Source organism: Babylonia areolata, chromosome 18 (assembly GCF_041734735.1).
Source record: "Babylonia areolata isolate BAREFJ2019XMU chromosome 18, ASM4173473v1, whole genome shotgun sequence".
NCBI lineage: Eukaryota > Metazoa > Mollusca > Gastropoda > Neogastropoda > Buccinidae > Babylonia > Babylonia areolata.
In genome coordinates, this window is record NC_134893.1 from 33,546,710 (window position 1) to 33,566,709 (window position 20,000).

Consider the following 20,000-nt stretch of genomic DNA (forward strand, 5'->3'; position numbering starts at 1 on the left):
CACACACACCCCACCCCCGAAACGCGCGAAAACAACAGCATGAGGAAAAACAACAACAAAAGATGAAAGCAACTTGAAAACAAACTTAACCCCATCCCCGTCACCTACACACACACACACACACACACACACACACAGAGCACTCCCTACACACACACAAAAGCGAAAACATCATCCACCCTCCCAACCACATACTTAAATCACCACTACCCCAAGCCACCCCTTCACACCCCTTTGATTAAAACAAACCCCCTCCCAACCCCCACCCACCCCGACAAAGTACCCAGCAAGTGCCTCCTAGCAAGCGAACCTGGGCAGAAGACAGCACACGCTCCTGCTTCCCCAAGGCGCCGATCAGTTCGATCTTTTGCGGGTCCTTCAGCTTGTCGGCCATGTCGTTGAGGTCCGTTGGGAGGAGGCCCCGAACAAGCTTGCCCATCCTGGGCAGGTCTGCCAGCCCTAAACCTCGGTTCTTGACCGTCTTCTTCAACTTGTTCACCAGGGCTGCTGCCTGTTTTTGTTTTGTTGTTTACTCTTTTTTTTTTTTCACAACGGCAACAATACTATCGATTTATTTATTCATTCATTTATCTTTAAAAAAAAAAAGTTATAAATTCAGTTATTTATTACTTGTTTTCCATTTGTCGTTTGTTTTTTTGTCTTATATGTGGGCCAACAGCAAAATGAGAGCTTTATGATCAATGGATTCTCCACTACAAATGGGAACTCGTTTACTTTTCTTACTTTTTTTTCTTTTTTTTTTTGTGAACGACTATGACTCTCAGACTAGGAGGCGAGATTGTACTGGCTCTTAGTGCTGCAGCTTGAGAGACAAGTTGGCCTTTGGGGACTTTTCCCAACGCCGACTGTCCTAAAGACCTCTTGACTAAAAGAGTGGGGGATGTAACTTGGCCAAGACACTCCCCACCATATTCAAAATATGGCCAAAATAGTCGGGACAGCAGGTTATTACAAACACATGTGAGCCAATGCATGAATTAAATAACATGAATAATAAATAAATAGATAAATAAATAAATAATAACACACCAGTTACCTGGTGAGGCGCCTCGGCAGAATCGCTTCAGCAATGGATTTCTGATAGGTATACATCAGTGAACAAGGGTTCAAGACCCCGTTCAGACATGGTGTTGTGTCCTTGGGAAAGGCACTTTACTCCGAGTTTCCTCACTCCATACAGTGTATGATGAAGTGGTACACCTGACTTTGGCTGGAGATGTTTTAATGAAAACGGCGTAAGGAGAGGACTGGGCCCCGCCTTCCTACGCCGAGCCCCAGATACAGTGGATGATATGAATTAACTGCCCCGATGGCCGTAAAAAGGCTATATGGGTCTTTTATATTAACCTTTGTTACCTGAGTTGGCACTCAAGGGGACGGTGGACACTTTTGTTAGCGAGGAGTTCACAGATGTGTGTTGCTGACGCTCTCAATACTAGAGCCCCAGATACAGTGGATGATATTAATCAACTGCCCCGATGGCCGTAAAAAGGCTATAATTATGGGTCCTTTATATTAACCTTAGTTACCTGAGCTGGTCTCAAGGGAACGGTGGACACGCTGGTGAGCGAGGTGCTCACAGTTTTGTTGCTGATGTTCTCAATGTCCACCAGGCTGAGCGTATCTGCGAACTTAGGCAGCTGCAGTAGCTTGAGTGCCCCCTGCTCTTTGTTCACAGCCAGAGTCTATAAGGCGGAAATATTATAACTATAATGGCAATGACGATAATTGATGATTTTTAACGATAATGATGATAATGATATTCACAATCATCATGATGATAACAACAACAAAAACAACAGCGATAACAATAATAATGATGTCGACGACGACGACGATAGTGATAATAATGATAATAACGACAACAATGAAAAATAACGGTAGTAATAATAATAAAGATAATCAACATCATCATTATCAGAAGAACGATAAAAGTAACGATGATGATGATGATGGTGATGATAAGAATAACGATAAGAATAATAACAAGAGACACAGTATGAATTGCAGTAATATTATTGTATTGCATTGTATTGTATTACTTTTTGTCGCAACACTTTTTCTTTATTTGAAATACGGGCTGCTCTTCCTGTGCACCTGGTGTATTTTGCAGTTCTCTTTTGACTCCCTTCCGTGAGGCTCCGTGGCAAAATCGGTTTGGCGCTGGTTTTCCAGCCAAGTCTTCATCAATAATATGTTTTCTTAATCCGTTGACTTAAATACATGCATTGACACTATGTATTCATTTCCACACTCTGTGATAATATACACTATAAGCAGACATTTCAAAGCCCCCACTCTCTCCCATTCCCTCTATCCGTCCCCTCAAAATCTGAAACATACCTTTAGCTTGAACACGTCAGGAATTGAAAAAAAATATATGTCTAAAATATATGACATATTACACACACACACACACACACACATATACATATATAATATATATATATATATATATATATAGAGAGAGAGAGAGAGAGAGAGAGAGAGAGAGAACAATGAACAAATGTTTTATTGAGGGTAAACTGGATAAACTGAAAGCTTCTTTACACCATGCCCTCCCTCACACACAAACACACACACGCACAAAAGATGAAAAAGGAAAAAAAAAAACAACAATCGGTACGGACACTGCAGGCAGTAACAACAACAAAAGTTAAACACGAAACATAAAAAATAACATGGAATATAACTCAGTCACACACACACATACACACACACTCACGCGCGCACATACGCACCGGCTTACGCACGCATGCACACACGGGCTAATGTACACAAATCTTCTGAGCTCTTTTCCCTGTTCACATTGTCAGAGAGCAAACGAAAAATATTACTGTGTAGAAGCTCTCACAAGAAGCTCAAACAAAACATGACATACAAGAATTGTTTATAATTGTTCCATAAGACATTTTTGGTACTATTTTTTGAATGATACTAAGATGGATTTATTTTCCAGATAGTTGAGAATTTCATTCCACAGTTTACCACCAGAATACATGAGAGATGACATGAAAAGGTTAGTTCTCGGACGAGGGATAGAAATGGTATTTTTGCCACGAACACATTTTTCAGGAAATTTCCTCTGAAGGTAGGATGGTGCTAATTTCTTTTTAATTTTGTACATAAAAACACCTTTATTAAAGATACATTTGAGATGGAAAGGAAGAATATTTAATTCTTTGTACAGAGAGAGAGAGAGAGAGAGAGAGAGAGAGAGAGAGAGAGAGAGAGAGAGAGAGAGAGAGAGAGAGAGAGAGAGAGATCTCGTATAACATTCATTTCACACGTCTGTAAATGCTCTGATAATGATAGCAAAACTGTTTGAAAATGGAACGGGAGGGAGAGAGCAGGGTATACGAGGGAACACCAGCAGAAGGGACGGTGCTGAAGGAAGGAAAGAGGGAGACCTTCGGCGCCAAGAGCTTCTTCTGGGCGTCGCTGAAGTCAACCTTCCCCAAGACGTCCACGGCCTCAAGGACCACACTGTCCTTGAGCTGCTTGATGTCTTCCACCGTCAAACCCCGAGCCAGCGTGCCCATGGTTTTAAAGTTTTCCACCGTGAAGCCAGATGCTTTCACGCTGGATGTCGTCTGCTGAAGCAATCATAATAACAACAAACTCTGTGAGGTCACTCGCCTGCAAACCACCGTCACTCAACTGACACAACAATATACACTCAGGTAAGGTACAGGGACACCACTCGCCTGCTAGCCAGTGTCACAAAAACTGATACAATCATATACATTCCGTCGGGTCACTTGCCTGAAAGCGGGTTTTACTGAACTGATAACATCATGTACGCTGTAGAGTCTGTGTCACTTGCCTGCATGTCTTTGTCACTTAACTGATATGATATTATACACTCCATCAGGTATGGGTCACTTGCCTGCAGGCCTGCTACTCAATCTAAACAATTATGTACTGTCCGTCATGTCACCCGCCTGAATGTCCTTTGACGCTAAACAAAAAACAGTCTCATACGAGTACAGTCCAGTAAGGTACGGGACACTCGCATGCAAATCAGTGTAAAGAAGCTGATACATTCAAACATTCCGTCAAATCACTCGCCTGTTAACCTTTACGCACTGAACTGTTACAATCATATAAACTTTGTCAGATCCCTCGTCTGTAAATCTTTGCGCTCCGTCATGTCAATCGTCTGCCAGTCTTTGTCACTGAAATGATATTGATACAATCATATTCACTCCGTCTGGTCACTTGCCTGTAAGTTATTGTCACTTAACTGATAGCAATCATATCATATACCCCGTAGGGTTATTTGCCTGCCAGTCCTTCTGACACAACCATATACACCCCGCCAGATTACCCGCATACAAGTCGTAGTCACTTAAACTGATACAATCATATACACTCTCTGAAATTACTTTTTCGCCTGCAACTCATTTACACTCACACACTCTGTTATGTACGGGTCACTCGCCTGCAAGTCTCTGTCACTCTACCAAAACAATTATATGCACTCACGTCACTCGCCTGCTCTTTCACCGAACTGATTCAATCATATACACCCCTTTCGGTACGAGTCACTCGCCTGCAAGCCTCTTTCACCGAACTGATTCAATCATATACACCCCTTTCGGTACGAGTCACTCGTCTGCAAGCCTCTTTCACCGAACTGATTCAGTCATATCGGAGATTAGAAAAGAGAGATAAACCACTCGCGGCAGGCCCCTTCTTACTGTCTATAACAGTGCTGAAGCCGTTTTGGGGCACACACGCAGTGCGGAAGGGTGGGGGTAAATCACCCTCTCCTTCCCCACCTGAAGGAAACTGGTCGGTTCGACGGTTCAGCTGCAGTAAAGCGAAAGTTACGCCTGGAATTTCCCACGTGTAGTAAGATTCGCTGTATACAATGAAAACCGATTCATTTTTGCTTTGGTTTTTAGCACGTTTGCATCTGCTTGAATGTAGATAATATAAAAAGAAAATAAAGCAGCTCCCCCCACCACCAACTCCCCCCCCCCTCCCCCAGCGCAATGTTGCACATGAGAGAGACAGTTATAAATTATTGAACTGCGTTTTCGTAACGCTACTTTTTCTTCACACTTTCTGGTTTACATCACCATTTCTTCAACAACAACAAAAATATATATCAAAACATAAAACACATATTCAGCTCTGTCTCTCTTCTAACATCTGTCTATACATACATACATGAATACATACATACATAATTTCATATAGATCTATCAGTATGTAAATCTAAATATATCTATATGTACATAATCATATATATAATTCATATATATACGAACGCTTCATGTTGCCCGAGCAGACCGTTGTATTGTGCTCTATCTCTCTCTCTAAGTCTCTGTCTCTGTCTCTCTCTCTCAGGAGTTTTACATGGCTGTTAAAAGCATCTACGATTCTGTACTTGTATGTGTTCGTGACAAAGGTATTTATTCAGACTTTTTTCAGTGTCCAAGAGGGGTTAAACAAGGTTGTATGCCAAGCACACAGCTGTTTTCCTTTTTCATCGGTGAATTGGCAGTGGAGTTATCAAAGAAGGGGAGACATGGAATACAAATGATACCTGGCGCAACAGATTTGCTCTTAATGCTATTTGCTGATGATGTTGTTCTCTTGTCTGACACACCCATAGGGTTACAAAATCAATTAAATGCCCTGAAGCAAGAAACAGACAGACTACAACAAACAGTGAATCTCGTTAAGACCAATATTATAGTTTTCCGCAATGGAGGTCATCTTTCGACTCGTGAAAAATGGTGCTGTGGTGATAGGGAAATAAAAGTAACCAATACATATAAATATTTAGGAATGTTATTCACAACAAAATTGAGTTTGACATCTGCGTGGGATGAAGCAAACAGAAAAGGGAAAAAAGGTGTAATCCAAATTATAAAATCACTCAGGAGACTGCGTTCGACTGACGCTTTCCTTTCGTTTGGGCGGGGCAAAGGCAGCTCATGAATAATGAATGCGTGCCGCGGCGCAGGCTGCCTGGCTTCAGCAATTTCTGCAAGTGGTTTATCTCTCTTTTCTAATCTCCGGTCATATACACCCCTTTCGGTACGAGTCACTCGTCTGCAAGCCTCTTTCACCGAACTGATTCAGTCATATACACCCCTTTCGGTACGAGTCACTCACCTGCAAGCCTCTTTCACCGAACTGATTCAATCATATACACCCCTTTCGGTACGAGTCACTCGCCTGCAAGCCTCTTTCACCGAACTGATTCAGTCATATACACCCCTTTCGGTACGAGTCACTCGCCTGCAAGTCAGCGTCGCCGAACTGATTCAATCATATCGCATACATTCCGTCAGGTCGCTCGTCTGCGAGTCACTGTCACTATACCGACCATTTATACACTCCGCGAGATCATTCGCTTGAAGTCTTGAAATCAAGCCGCTAAACTGGTATCATTCATATACACTGTTAGATCACTCACCTGCAAGCTAGTGTCGCTAAACTGAGACAATCATAATAATACACTCCGCCAGGACCGCTTGCCTGCGAGTCTTTGTCGATAAATTGATATGATACACTTTTCTTCTTCTTCATCATCATCATCCGAACATTTGAAATGTATAGTTACGTTGCAAATGAAATGAATCTAGAAGCTGTTATCTGACTAAGAAGCAGACTGTACTGGTGATGTGATTAAATAAGAAAACGAACAGACTGTGTTTTTCAGTTGTTTTTTTTTTTTGTCTTTACATTTTCTTGCAATTTTCATAGAGATTACATATTAACGCGCATATACACCACACACACTCACACGCACGGACAATTGTGTACACGCACACACACATGAAAACGTGCAAGTAAAATCAAACAAACATGCACGCCAAAATACATGCCTTGCCGAGGAAGTCTTTCATGAGTACACGAGCCTGCAACAAACAAATAACACTGGTTAATGTTTTGTGTCTTAAACTGCAGTCTGCTACAAAACGTCTGTACTTGTACCTTTTTTCACGCAAATAAATAACAGCTATGGGAGAGATAGATAGACACACACACACACACACACACACACACACACACACACACACACAGAGGCATGTGCCACAACAGCAACAATCAACAGCCTCTCTCTCTCTCTCTGTGTTTCTTTTTGTGAGAGTGTGCTTTGGGTGTGTGTTGGGAGAGGGGTTATTCCAGTCATCAAGTTCACCATGACCATGACAACGATTATTATCATTATCATTATTATTGGTGGTGGTGGGGTGGTGGTGGTAGGGGGTGTTGGGGTAGTGATTGTGGTGGCGGTGATCGAGGGACATAATCATTATAAGACTACGATATGCTTAAAACATCTTCGTCCTTAAGCAATAAAATTCTAAGACTCTCTCTCTTATTCTTTCTCTACCCCCCTCCCCCTTTCTCTCTTTACCGCTCTCTCGCAATCATACTGGAATTTCCCCACAAATCAAGTTAACATCCCTCCTCTCATCTGCTAATAATCAAACTAGTAAATATTTAGCATTATTTCTGTACAAAATCTCTCAAATGGATAAGAGATGTTCCATAAACTCTGCATTATTAATGTATCCATACCTTAAGTAGGTTGTATTTGCTTTTCTACAGACAAAAGGGTTGATTGATTACCGTACTTTGTTTACACCCCCTCAGTAGGGGCTATGGCCTATCTAAATAAATCATCTGGTCTGGTCTGGTCTGGTCTGGTCTCTCTCTCTCTCTCTCTCTCTCTCTCAGCTCTCTCACCTCGGACTCGCCAAAGGTGACGTTATTCAGGTCAGACACGGAAGCGGAGATAACCTCGTCGGGAACTTGTTTCAGCCTGGAGAGGCCCATCCCCGGCAACACTCCTCTCAGTTTCAGCAGGTTGTCGTGCGAGAACTGATCGGGCTTTGGGAAATCGCTCGACTGAGACATTTTCTTGTACAGACTGAAAGCCTGTTCGTTCACAGAACAAAAAAGATGAGAGAACACTGAACACTGAAATGTTTAATGTCATTAACTGTAAAGCTCTAGTGATACAGTATGCGTTTCTTCTTCTTCTTTTTCGTTCGTGGGCTGCAACTCCCACGTTCACTCGCATGTACACGAGTGGGTTTTTACCTGTAGGGCCGTTTTTACCCGCCATGTAGGCAGCCATACTCCGTTTTCTGGGGTGTGCATGCTGGGTATGTTTTTGTTTCCATAACCCACCGAACGCTGACCTCGATTTCTGGATCTTTAACATGCTTATTTGATCTTCTGCTTGCGTATACACACGAAGAGGGTTCAGGCACAAGCAGGTCTGCTCATATGTTGACCTGGGAGATCTCCATCTCGCTCACTACGATCGACTTCGGATCCACTCTGTTTACGCATACCCAGATTCAAACACTCGACTGTTGGCCGCCGTTCTTTCTCTGTCTCTGGCCCTTGCAATTGGAATGAACTTCCTCTTTCGCTTCATCAAGTCTCCACACTCAGCTCTTTCAAGTCTGGCCTTAAAACCCACCTCTTCCCAAAACAGCCTCCCTTCCCTGCCTCTTCCTTGTCTTTCGTTTCTCCAGTTTTAGAGTTATGCATGCGCGTGAATGACTGGTGCGAAAGCGCTTCGATTTGTCTCTGCACAAGATTCAGCGCTATATAAATATCATTATTATTATTATTATAGACTTAAACTTGGACCACTACAGCAGCATCTTCATCCCCCACTCACCATCCATCATCGTCAAAATATAGAACTGATCCACTACCTCCACTATCAATAAATAAGTAGATAAATAAACAAATAATTAGAGAAATGAACAAACAAATAAGAAAATGAATAATGAATAAATAATGAATAAACAGATGAAGAGACAAATGAATAAACAAATGCATTTCTTTAATAAAAAAAAAAAAATTAAAAAGCCGTCCCGCTTCATTTTCTTTCAACTTTTTTTTTCGCCCCAGTTAACACATGGGCTGGTTAAATGAAATAACATTCTTATGGTATATACAAGCTGGTGAAATTATATTTTATCTATGTCATGCACACGTACATCGCTCATATCCAGGTTCAAGTCCGTGAAGTATGGCGCCGCCGCATACAAGTCTTCCGGTTTCACTGAGCTCAGGAAGTTCAGGTTGTCGTATAAGAATCGAGTCACCCTGAAACACGGAAAAGTCCAAAAGTCCGATCACTGGCACTGTTGCTGCTTGTGTTTTGGCGTTTCATCTCTCTCTCTCTTTCTCTCTCTGTCACACACACACACACACACACACACACACACACACACACACACTACATAACACACATACACACACACTACGCACGGGCTGTTTGCAGGCGCGCATCTGTTTCCTTTGTAACAATAATTGTTTTGAAAAAAAAAAAAAACCTGTCTCAGAAATGAATATGATGATGATGATGATGATGATGATGATGATGGCTGGTTCTTCGCCTGCGAAGATGAGTGGGAAGTTCCCGCCAGGGATGGGCGGCATGCCTGTTGATGACTAATTAATCCAATCCGTGATCTGCAGAGTCTGTGACATTGTGGGCAGGTGTAGATCTGGCCTGCGTTGCTGGGCTGCGGACCTGGGTCTTTCCTTCTTCTTTTCTCCTGGATGTTCAGTCGTCTGGTTTCCTCAAAGTGTTGGGTTCCCCTGAGCGTTGAAGATCTCCAGCTACCTCTATCTGATGCTGACTGCTCCCATGTCTTGGGGTTGATGTCTGCTTGGTATAGTTGCTTCTTTAGTTGGTCCTTAGAATACTGCTTTCGGCAGTGATGTGTCCTGCCTAGCGAAGTTGTTTTAGCATAAGCATTGACTCGATGCTTTGCAGTTGAGCTCTTTCTAGGACTTCTATGTTCGTTATGTAGTCCTTCCATTTGATGCCCGTGATAGACCGAAGGAATCTCTGATGGAACTGGCCCAGCCGCTTTGTTTGTTTCCGGTACAGCACCCATGCCTCTGATCCATATAGCAGTGTTGACAGTACAGCAGCTCGGTAGACTTGAATCTTTGTGGAGAGTCACAAGGAGTGGTTTTTCCATACTCTTTTCTGGAGGCGGCCAAATGCACTGCTTGCCTTTGAGAGGTGGTTGTCCACATCTTTGGTCACTGTAGCGTCGTTCGATATGACGCTGCCCAGGTAGGTGAATTGCTCTACCGTGTTAAAGGGATGTAGCCATCAATGCTTATGTGGGGAGCAGTGTACACGGTCCCTGGTGCTTTTTGGTGGAGGACTTCAGTTTTCTTCAGACTTATAGTCAGACCGAATGCCTTGGCTGCCTGTTAAAAACGGTCTACGATGACCTGCAGAGCTGCTTCTGTGTGTGCCAGGAGGGCGCAGTCGTCTGCAAAGAGCAGGTCCAGGATAAATTCTTTTGAGGTCTTCGCGTGGGCCATGAGCCTTCGTAAGTTGAATACACTGCCGTCGGTCCTGAATCTGATATAAATCCCCTCGTCTAGATCCTCCTTTGCTTCTCACAGCATCATGCTGAAGAAGATCGCGAAGAATGTGGGGGCTAATACGCAGCCTTGCTTCACTCCACTGCTGATTGGGAATTCTTCAGAGTAATCACTATTACACTTGACTTGACCCATTTGTCCTTCGTGGAGTTGTTGCAGGATTGCAAGGAACTTTGGAGGGCATCCCAGTCTGGTCATTATTTTCCATAGGCCATCTCTGCTGACTGTGTCGCAGGCTTTCGTGAGGTCTATGAATGCTGCATATAGGTTCATATTCTGTTCTCTGCACTTCTCTTGGATCTGTCTCAGCACAAAGATCATGTCAGCTGTTCCTCTATTTGCTCTGAAGCCGCACTGGCTCTCTTAGAGATGTACCTCAGCAATGGATGGGATGAGCCTGTCCAGGAGAACTCGGGCGAGGATCATGCCAGCAATGGAGAGCAATGTGACGCCTCTGTAGTTGGAGCAGTCTGATTTGGAACCCTTATTCTTAAAGAGGGAGACAATCACTGCATCCCGCATGTCCTGTGGCACTACTCCTTCATTCCAGCACGATGTGAATAGCTCCTCAAGCTCCTGAATGAGGGTGTCTCCTTCATGCTTATAAACCTCTGCTGGGATACCGTCGATGCCTGGTGCTTTGTGACACTACAGCTTCTTTACTGCTGCCTTGATTTCTTCGTGTGTGGGGGCGTTGTCCAGGTCAATCTTTACTTCTTCCTGAGGTATATTGTCTATAGACGCTGCTGCCACAGTCCTCTCTTCCCCAAACAGGTTTCCATAATGTTCAGTCCATTGGTGTAGTATAGCTTGCCTGTCGACAAGTAGGCTTGTGCCATCCGAAGAACGCAGTGGTGCCTGCAGTTGGTAGCTTGGACCATATATATTCGCGAAGAGATTCAAAGAATGCCCTGGAATTTCCCTGATCAGCATACATCTGTGTGCATTCTGCCAATGCTATCCACCATGAGTTTTCCATGACTCTCAATTTTGCTTGCAGTTTGCTGCAAGTTGTTCTGTAAGCCATTTTGGTCTTCTGGTCATTAGGAGAGCTGAGCATATTTCCATGGCATGTCCTTTTCTCCTCGAGGAGTTCTTGTATCTTCGCGTCGTTTCCATTGAACCAATCCTGACTTTTCCTTGTTGAGAAGCCAACTACTTTTTCTGTAGCTGCCTGAAGGATGCTTTTAAGTTCCTTCCATTGGACGAGGGGTGTATTTCCTGGGGCGCTGGTGTTTCTCAGTCTTTCATTTATTTTCCTCTGGAATTCCTCCTCCATCACTGACAGCTTGTCGACCTGAAGCTTCTTTGGCTTAGGGCATCCCTTCCTCTCTTCTGGTTTCAGGGTTAGCATGAGCTTTGCACGAACTAACCTATGATCTGTGTTGCAGTCAGCGCTCGTCATGACCCTCGTATGAGTGACATCCTTAGCATCCTTTTTGCGCACCAGGATATAGTCCAGTAGATGCCAGTGCTTGGACCTTAGGTGTCTCCAGGTTGTTTTATAGCTGTCTTTCTGCTGGAATAGGGTGTTCGTGATAGTCAGACCAATCTCGCTGCAGAACTCCAGAAGCATCCTGTCGTGTTCGTTGCAATTGCCCACTCCGTATCTTCCCAATACCCCATTCCATATTTCAAAGTCTCTGCCCACTCTGGCGTTAAAGTCGCCCATGATCAGAATTTTGTCTTCCTAGATTTCTGAGATATCTGTAGAAGGCTTCTTTCCCGATGGGTTCTGCCTGCAGAGTTCTTTATCATGTAGCCAACCCCTGAGAGTCGGGGTTCTTCTTTCTCCCTTCCCGACCAGTAGAGTGTGTATCCCGCTCCGTGCTCCACGAGTGATCCTTGTTCTGCAAAGCGAACTTCGTTGAGAGCTGCTATGTCAATTTCTAGCCTTGCAAGTTCCCTCGCCACTAGAGCTGTACGTCTTCGGGGGCGGTCGCTTTCATCTGAGTCCTGCATTGTCCGTACATTTCAGCATGCCACTTTCAAGTTCATAGTCCGTTTCCATTGCGTAGTCCGTCGTTGATTTATCCGTCCAGATTTTTCCCCTGTTTTCTTACCACTGGTGTGAGATGCCCGTTGACCGCGACTAGCTAACCTGGTGGGGGTGAAACAAGCTTTTTTAGGTCCCCTTTTGCAGACCCGTCTCCATCGGAGCAAGCAGGCTATCCCTAGAAAAGGCTGCTTGGTCGTCTGGGGTGAACATACGAAAGCTGTTGTTGTCTCCCTCAACAAGCTAGCGACCAATATCCCACACCGCCTACATGCAGAGTTCCGACTGCGACTCCAGTGCCATCCTGCACCTGTCGTTTCGCCGTTGCTCCATCGCTGCAGGGCTTCCTTCCCGCCTGCGCTACGACCCTTTATAGTGAAGACCGGCTCGCGCGCACCAATCCCACTCTTTAGACCCAAGGAGGACGGCTATTTTCCCACAGCTGGAGCACGGGCATAGGATGTTCAGCCATGGCCATGGACCCAGGGTCTGCGCACGACGAAGCTCTCCTCTACTCCTGGCACTTGGTGGGTTTGGGATCAGAGTTGTCATTCTCCTAGTTGAACTGCCTGGCAAAGCTAACGGGTTCCAGCTACCCGGGTTTGAAATCAGAGTTGTCCTTCTCCTAGATGGACAGCCGTCCCAGGCTGACGAGTTCCATCTACCCGTAGCAACCGGTTATGGCGCCGGTGACCCGCCTCGCCCCTTTCCTATCAGTAGACAACAGGTGTGCCGGGTTTACAAGCTAAACCACTCGGGAAGGCCAGGAGTTGGACTTGGTTGTCAGAGGCTATAATTTGCGCTTTGCCACATGAGGAGCACTTCAGAGAGAGGGAGAGAGAGAGAGAAATGAATATATGCATACGTATATAAACATATATATATATACACACACACATACACACACACACACACACATATATATATATATATATATATGTGTGTGTGTGTGTGTGTGTGTGTGTGTGTGTGTGTGTGTTCATATAAAGAAAAAAAGAAAAAAATTGTCACAAAAGCAAATAATCATATGCACACACACACACACACACACACACACACACACACTCACACACACACATATTATATATATATATATATATCTATATATATATATGATATATGTAAAGAAAAAAAAGCACTTGCTTTCCCAGTTTGGGAGCATCCAGAGGACCGGCCTGTTTCATGCGGAGACCGATGGCCAGTCTCTGACCTCCACGTTCGCTCTCCTTCATCTTTTTGGTAAGGGGATCGTCGCCGGCGTCGCTATCTTTGAAAATGTCACTTATGTTCGCTGTCAAGAGCTGCAACACAAGCGCCATAAGCGGTGTTCTAAGACGATAGATACAAGGTAAGTTTGTAGTATACTTCCGGTTAGTTTAGATATACTTCCTTACCATGTCAAACTTATTTATTTATTTATTTATTTATTAAGACATCTTGCTATAGCGCATATTCTTGAAGCTCTATGCGCTTTACAATAGCACGAAAAACGTTCACTCAAAAATCCCCACACAAACATATGCAAATAATTTGAAACATAGGTAAGAGAGAACAATTAAAAGAGGTCATGTCAGTTGATTAAATCAAGAAATGCAACAGGTATATAAAAAAAGAAGAAGATAAAAACGAAATCATGATAACAACAAAAAGTAGACAATTGAAATTGAAAGAACACAAGCACGTATGCGCATACATATATACGTAGGTACATACATAAATACATACATACATACAAAACACACAACGTGCGCGCACACACACGCGCGCGCGCGCGCGCGCGCACGTACGTACGCACATACGCACGCACACATGCACCAACAAACAAAAGCCGCATACCCAGACACACTACTCACGCACTCACTCAATGACACACACATATACACGCACCTACAGGCACATACACACACGAACACAGATCAACAATCAAATAATGCAAACTATTACGACATTACATAAAAAGAAAAGAAAAAAAAGTTTCCCTGAAGAAACACCCCACATAACACACACAGATCAAAACTAGAAAGATGAAGCAAATGTTCACACACACACACACAGACACACAGCCACACACACACGAATAACAAACAACTGAAACACACAGGCTACAACATTACATGATAAAGCAATATTCATCAAACATTTCTAGTAAAAACGTATGTACGTTATTACTTTTGTGCATCAGTTAACGATCAAAACGTTAAGTCTGGCGAACGTTAAGTGGAATTAGAGGAGTGGTGGCCGTTTGGAAATCGTCCGCTGAGGAAGCACGCGAATCTAAGCGTTTGAGATCGAATCTCACATATTGCCACAATTTTCTCCCCCTTGACTAGACCTTGAGTGGTGGTCTGGACGCTAGTCATTCGGATCAGACGATAAACCGATGTCTCATCTGTTGCTGCCATGTACGTAGCGCAACAAGAGAGTTGTCCTTGGTAAAATTTAGTAGGAAAATCCACACTAATAGACGCGCGCGCGCGCATGCGTGTGTGTGTGTGTGTGTGTGTGTGTGTGTGTGCGTGCGTGTGTGAGAGAGGGAGAGAGGGAGAGAGAAAGAGAGAGAGAGAGACAAACAGAGACAAAGAGAGAGATGACTGAATGACCCGGAAAAGGAATGATGAGCGCCTTAAGCAAGCTACGTCAACGAATTAAAAGAGCAACAAAGACAATTCGTATAGTAGTAGTAGTAGTAGTAGTGTAGTAGTAGTAGTAGTAGTGTAGGGACTGGCATTTGACTGCCTAGGCCTCACGGCCTTTTTTTTTATGTCCCCCTCAATATCGGACTCCTTTTATTTGTGGGATACATATATGTTTTCTTTTACATGTTCTGTAAATCACTCATCAAAGTCAGTAAATTTTTCTTTTAAACTGATGTTCATGCCAAGGAGATTTTTTAACACATTAGTATTTTGTGCAAGTTTAGTTTCCAATGGTAGTGCATTCCATATATGTGCAATTCTATTAGCTAATGAATTTTTCCTTAGGTTAGTATCACAGTGCTCTTTACAAATCTTCATCATTGAATTTCTTGTATTCTCATAATCTGACATTCTAAAAAACATTATTCACATTGACTTCATTATAGCAATTTAACATTTTGTATGTTTCTATTAAATCCCCTCTTAGCCTTCTTCCCTTTAATGAATGCAGATTTAAGTATATAAGTCTCTGTTGACAGCTCATAGCTTTGCATTCTTTCAATATCTTAGTTGCTCTTCTTTGTACCCTTTCTATAGCCATAGATTGTCTCTTGAGGTATGGGTGCCACACAATATTACCATATTCCACTTGTGATCTAACTAATGCTTTATACAGTTTAAGAAATATATCTTTATCTAAATAGGTGAATGTTCTCTTAATTATCCCTATCATCTGGGTGGCTTTATTTATTATATTCTGTATATGTATGTCAAAAGATAGTTTATTATCAAAAATTATGCCAAGGTCTTTCTCACTTTGACATTTTTCAATGTCCTATGCGGTGTCTTCTATTGTCATATGGTATTTGTTTTCTGCATTTTTTCTTCCCATAAGCATTACTTTGGTTTTGTCAGAAATGAATTTAGATAGCTACCAAAATAATCCACCGCTGCATAAGCTAAATAGGCATTCGTTGATCATACACGTCTAACCATTAAAACACCACTTACAGCACTTGGTTTGAAGGTCATTAGATGTTTAGGTCTGAGATACAGCAGTCCTTTACCCATGTTGGTGATGGCAGAAGCATTGAAAATATCAAAGTTGGATCCTCCGATCGCCTTCATAAAATCCGCTGATAGAGAAGACACGCTCCCGAACAAGTCCAGGCTGCAAATCAGAACAAGTAATCTGACCACTGACCAAACCATTTTTTCTTCCTGTTGCCATTCTCAGCCACTTTGCTTCAACAAATGACGTCATTTTACATTTCTTCCTTTTGTGACGTGACATTGCTTCACAATACAAAGCAAAAGCATTAAGCTGGAACAAAAAATCGCTTGAAAACAATGAAACCTCAAAAGAAAGCAAACTGAAATGGGCTGCAAAAGAGATCTTAGCAACGCAAAGTTTGCTAAGCGTTCAGTTTTCCCAAGTAAAGTGTCGGCTTCGGAACTTTAAATTCTCAACGCTAAGCAAACATTGCGTTGTAGGGTTTGCTCGTGCAGCCCAGGCCAGGATGTGAACATTTGACAAAAGGGGAGTCTGTTCATGCGCATGTACCCAGGACATGCCTCTGGCGTTTATCATCGGGTCGTGTCTTCTCAAGAGGTTTGCTAAAAATATGTTAAAAATCCACAAAAGCAACAATATTATACTAAAAAGAGAGAGATATATATACACATATATAACTCACCAAAGAAAAACAGAACACACACACACACAAACCAATTAGGCCAACAACAACAGCAACAACAACAACAACAACAACAACACACACACACACACACACACACACACACACACACACACACACACACACACACACACACACACACAGTGAAGCTATAAAACAAAACAAAAATAAATATATAATTATGTATTCATACATGCATACATACATACAACAGGCGTAGCCTGCAGAAGCAAAAAACGGCAAACGGCCAACTCACTCATCCTTAAGAGACTAACAAATAAGTAAATGAATGTGCCTGATCGTTAAGTCCAGAAAAAGACACAATATTCTAGATTTTCAATAAAACAGAAATAAAGGCGGAAATCAAGAAAGGAAGAAGAAGAAGAAGAAAGAGAGACTCGATCACGAAGACAGAAATCGAAAAAAAAGAAAAAGGAAAATTCATATCAACAATCAAACAACAGATTTCCATGTCTGTCTGAGTGTGTATGTGTGCGTGCCTGAAATCTGACTGAATGATACAGGAAACGAATGATGAGCGCCCAGTGGAAGCCGTCAATCGGCTCTACCCACGTAGGTAGCCTGTTGCGCAAATGACCCCGTGTTTGTAAAGCGTTTAAGAGCTTGGTCTCCGACCGAGGATAGGCGCTATATAAGTATCCATATCAATCAGTCAAGGTGGGGATACTATTTAAGACTGAAAGATCCCCCAACACCCTCTTGGCATGAAAGAAATAAAAATAAAAAATAAAATAAAATAAAAGAAAGAAAGAAGAAGCTTCAAACAAACAATAAATTTCAAGAAGGTGTGAATACTATTTAAGACTGAAAGACCCCTTCCCCTCCCCACCCCCAACAACACCCTGTAGGCAAAAGGGGTATGACTCTTCCTTGAGGAAAGTTGCTGGGTACTGGTGGCGAAAAAGTAGCTGCATGATCTATACTGAGCTCGTATCCTAAAAGTTGTGTGAGTTCGGATCTCCACACACACACACAAATGTCATTTTCGCTGCCAGTATAAATCTAGCTACGTTGTTCTGGTGAAATCTATGTACTGTAGGATAGGTCCATATTCCATTCCCTCCCACCTCCACGTTCTTGTGTTAGTCACCACCACCGTCACCCTCCCGACGGCCATATGATAATAATAATAATTATTATTATTATATAGCGCTGAATCTTGTGCAGAGACAAATCTAAGCGCTTTCACACCAGTCACTCACACGCATGTATAGTTAACTCTTAAACTGAAGAAACTGCATGAAGACAAGTAAGAGACAGGGGAAGGAGGCTATCTTGGGAAGAGGTGGGTTTTACCAGAGGTTGCATATGGTGGGTGTGGACGTTAAACCTGAATGAAACTAACTAAAATTTCTAGGTCCGTTTCTTTGCACCTTTACTTATTGTGTACCAGCTGATGGGAATGAAAAACAATTAGTAGCACTGGCGTGAAGTAAGCATAGGTTAAAGTTCTTGTGCAATGAATACATTGACAAACTGTATTGTGTGTTTACAGACGATGCAGTTGTAACTTTTCTTATAAATACTTCAAATAGTTTCCACTGCACTTTCTACATTTTACGCAAGCCACCCCCCGTAAAACTTACTTTTCTCTTAGTATCATTCGCGGTAGACCCTCCCAAAAGTCGTTACCAAAGACGTCAGGTGTCATCCGAATGGCTTGGCGAAGATCGCGTCTGGTCCAGTTCTCGAATGGTTTTTCCATCATTCGGTTCAACAGGGTCGTCTGTTCGGCGACGTTAAGTCGCTGAAGAAGCATATTTGCCAACTTTGTTTAATCATTTTGAAATAAATTTATTTTGTAAAATGATGATGCCTGGACACGTGATAACATGTAGGAATCTGTGAAGCACAGTTCATGCTGACTCATAATTAACAGACATGCAATATCATTTATGTGGCCATTGAAAATAAGTATAAAAAAGATGAAAAAAAAGGTAAATGCATGATTCATCATTGTGAGGGTGTAATCATGAGATCTGAGACACTGGCATGACTTCAAAGTGTAAACACACACACACACACACACACACACACACACACACACACACACACACACACACTATAGTTCCTATGCGTACATGGCCCATGCATTTGTATGATACCAGTTTATTTAGTACGAAGCTGTCAGCACACCATTGCAGCTGTACAACAGAAAACTTAACCCTTTCACTGCCAAACTCGCATTTATGCAGCAGCTAGGTAGAGGACCCATGTCACTGAATGGTGACCAGATCATGGGACTGTTATCAATGAACCTACTGCTCTTAATGTTCAGTGGTAGGATAGGTCATATTTTCTACCCATCACAGGGGGAACCCCCAGCTGTACTTGGACACCATATTTACTGTCTTTATAGCACAAGGAAATTTTGCACTCTGAATTGACTGGCGGTGAAAGGGTTAAAATGAAATAGAGGAAAAGTTGGGGGTTTTCTGTTGTTGTTTCAGTTTGTTTCTCAAGGAGGCTTCACTGCATCTGGACATATTCACATAGGCTACGTTACATCACATCTGCTAGGCAGATGCCTGAAAGCAGCATAACCCGACGCGCTATTCAGACACTGAGTGCAAGCATATTGTATTTTTTAGGTGTGAAACAGCTTAAGCGACGACTGACAATACTTTTTGGAAACATTTTTCAATGATAACTTTGAAGTACGCGTCGTGCAATCAAGTCATGCTGCCACGCTTTGGAAAGAACCATGACAACCCAGACAAGTTGAGAAGCGAACACAGTCCAGTGCCTTGATCTGAACTGCATTTCACTCTACTCGGCTAGTCATGCATGTCACTCCGAACCAGAGCGGAAGAAATAGTACGGAAGGAACAGTTACCAAGCAAGCGAAACTGAATACCTGAGGAAATCCGCTGAGATCAGGGCGATGACGGGGGCCGAAGAAGTCATCGTGCATATGCAGCATGTTTCCGAAGACGTCATCAGAGTTTCCAAAACCAGACCCAAGAAGTTCTTGACTTTGTGGATAACGATGATGACCGCCACTTCCGTGCACATCAAGTCCGTTACGTACCACATGTCCCTGCGCAGGATCGTCCCAGTCTCTGAAACCTGGGCTGCTTCTGCTGTGGAAAGGGAAGCGCCCATTGTCTGATACTGCGTCCGGGCCGTTAGCAAAAAGGTGTGACATGTGATCACTTTGATGCTTAAACATATCGTCAGTGTTTTTTTGATGATTGCTAGAATGCCATCCTTTGGGGCTTTCAA

General features: G+C 42.9%; 1 protein-coding gene across 2 annotated transcripts in view; it reads right to left on the minus strand.

Moving 5' to 3' along the window:
• Positions 1 to 20,000, minus strand: part of LOC143292696 (uncharacterized) — a 53,604-nt gene that overhangs the window by 21,668 nt on the left and 11,936 nt on the right. The window contains exons 3-12 of one of the 2 annotated variants that reach the window (XM_076603206.1): positions 19,633 to 20,000; positions 18,362 to 18,522; positions 16,069 to 16,228; positions 13,565 to 13,722; positions 9,012 to 9,120; positions 7,738 to 7,929; positions 6,870 to 6,902; positions 3,432 to 3,617; positions 1,551 to 1,706; positions 311 to 511 (exon numbers count right to left, since the gene is read on the minus strand). The exon at positions 19,633 to 20,000 is cut by the window's right edge and continues 1,225 nt beyond it. In XM_076603206.1, the coding sequence (XP_076459321.1) occupies positions 311 to 511; positions 1,551 to 1,706; positions 3,432 to 3,617; positions 6,870 to 6,902; positions 7,738 to 7,929; positions 9,012 to 9,120; positions 13,565 to 13,722; positions 16,069 to 16,228; positions 18,362 to 18,522; positions 19,633 to 20,000 (1,724 nt within the window). The remainder of the gene's footprint in view (positions 1 to 310; positions 512 to 1,550; positions 1,707 to 3,431; positions 3,618 to 6,869; positions 6,903 to 7,737; positions 7,930 to 9,011; positions 9,121 to 13,564; positions 13,723 to 16,068; positions 16,229 to 18,361; positions 18,523 to 19,632) is intronic. The other variant, XM_076603207.1, reaches the window with a different exon arrangement.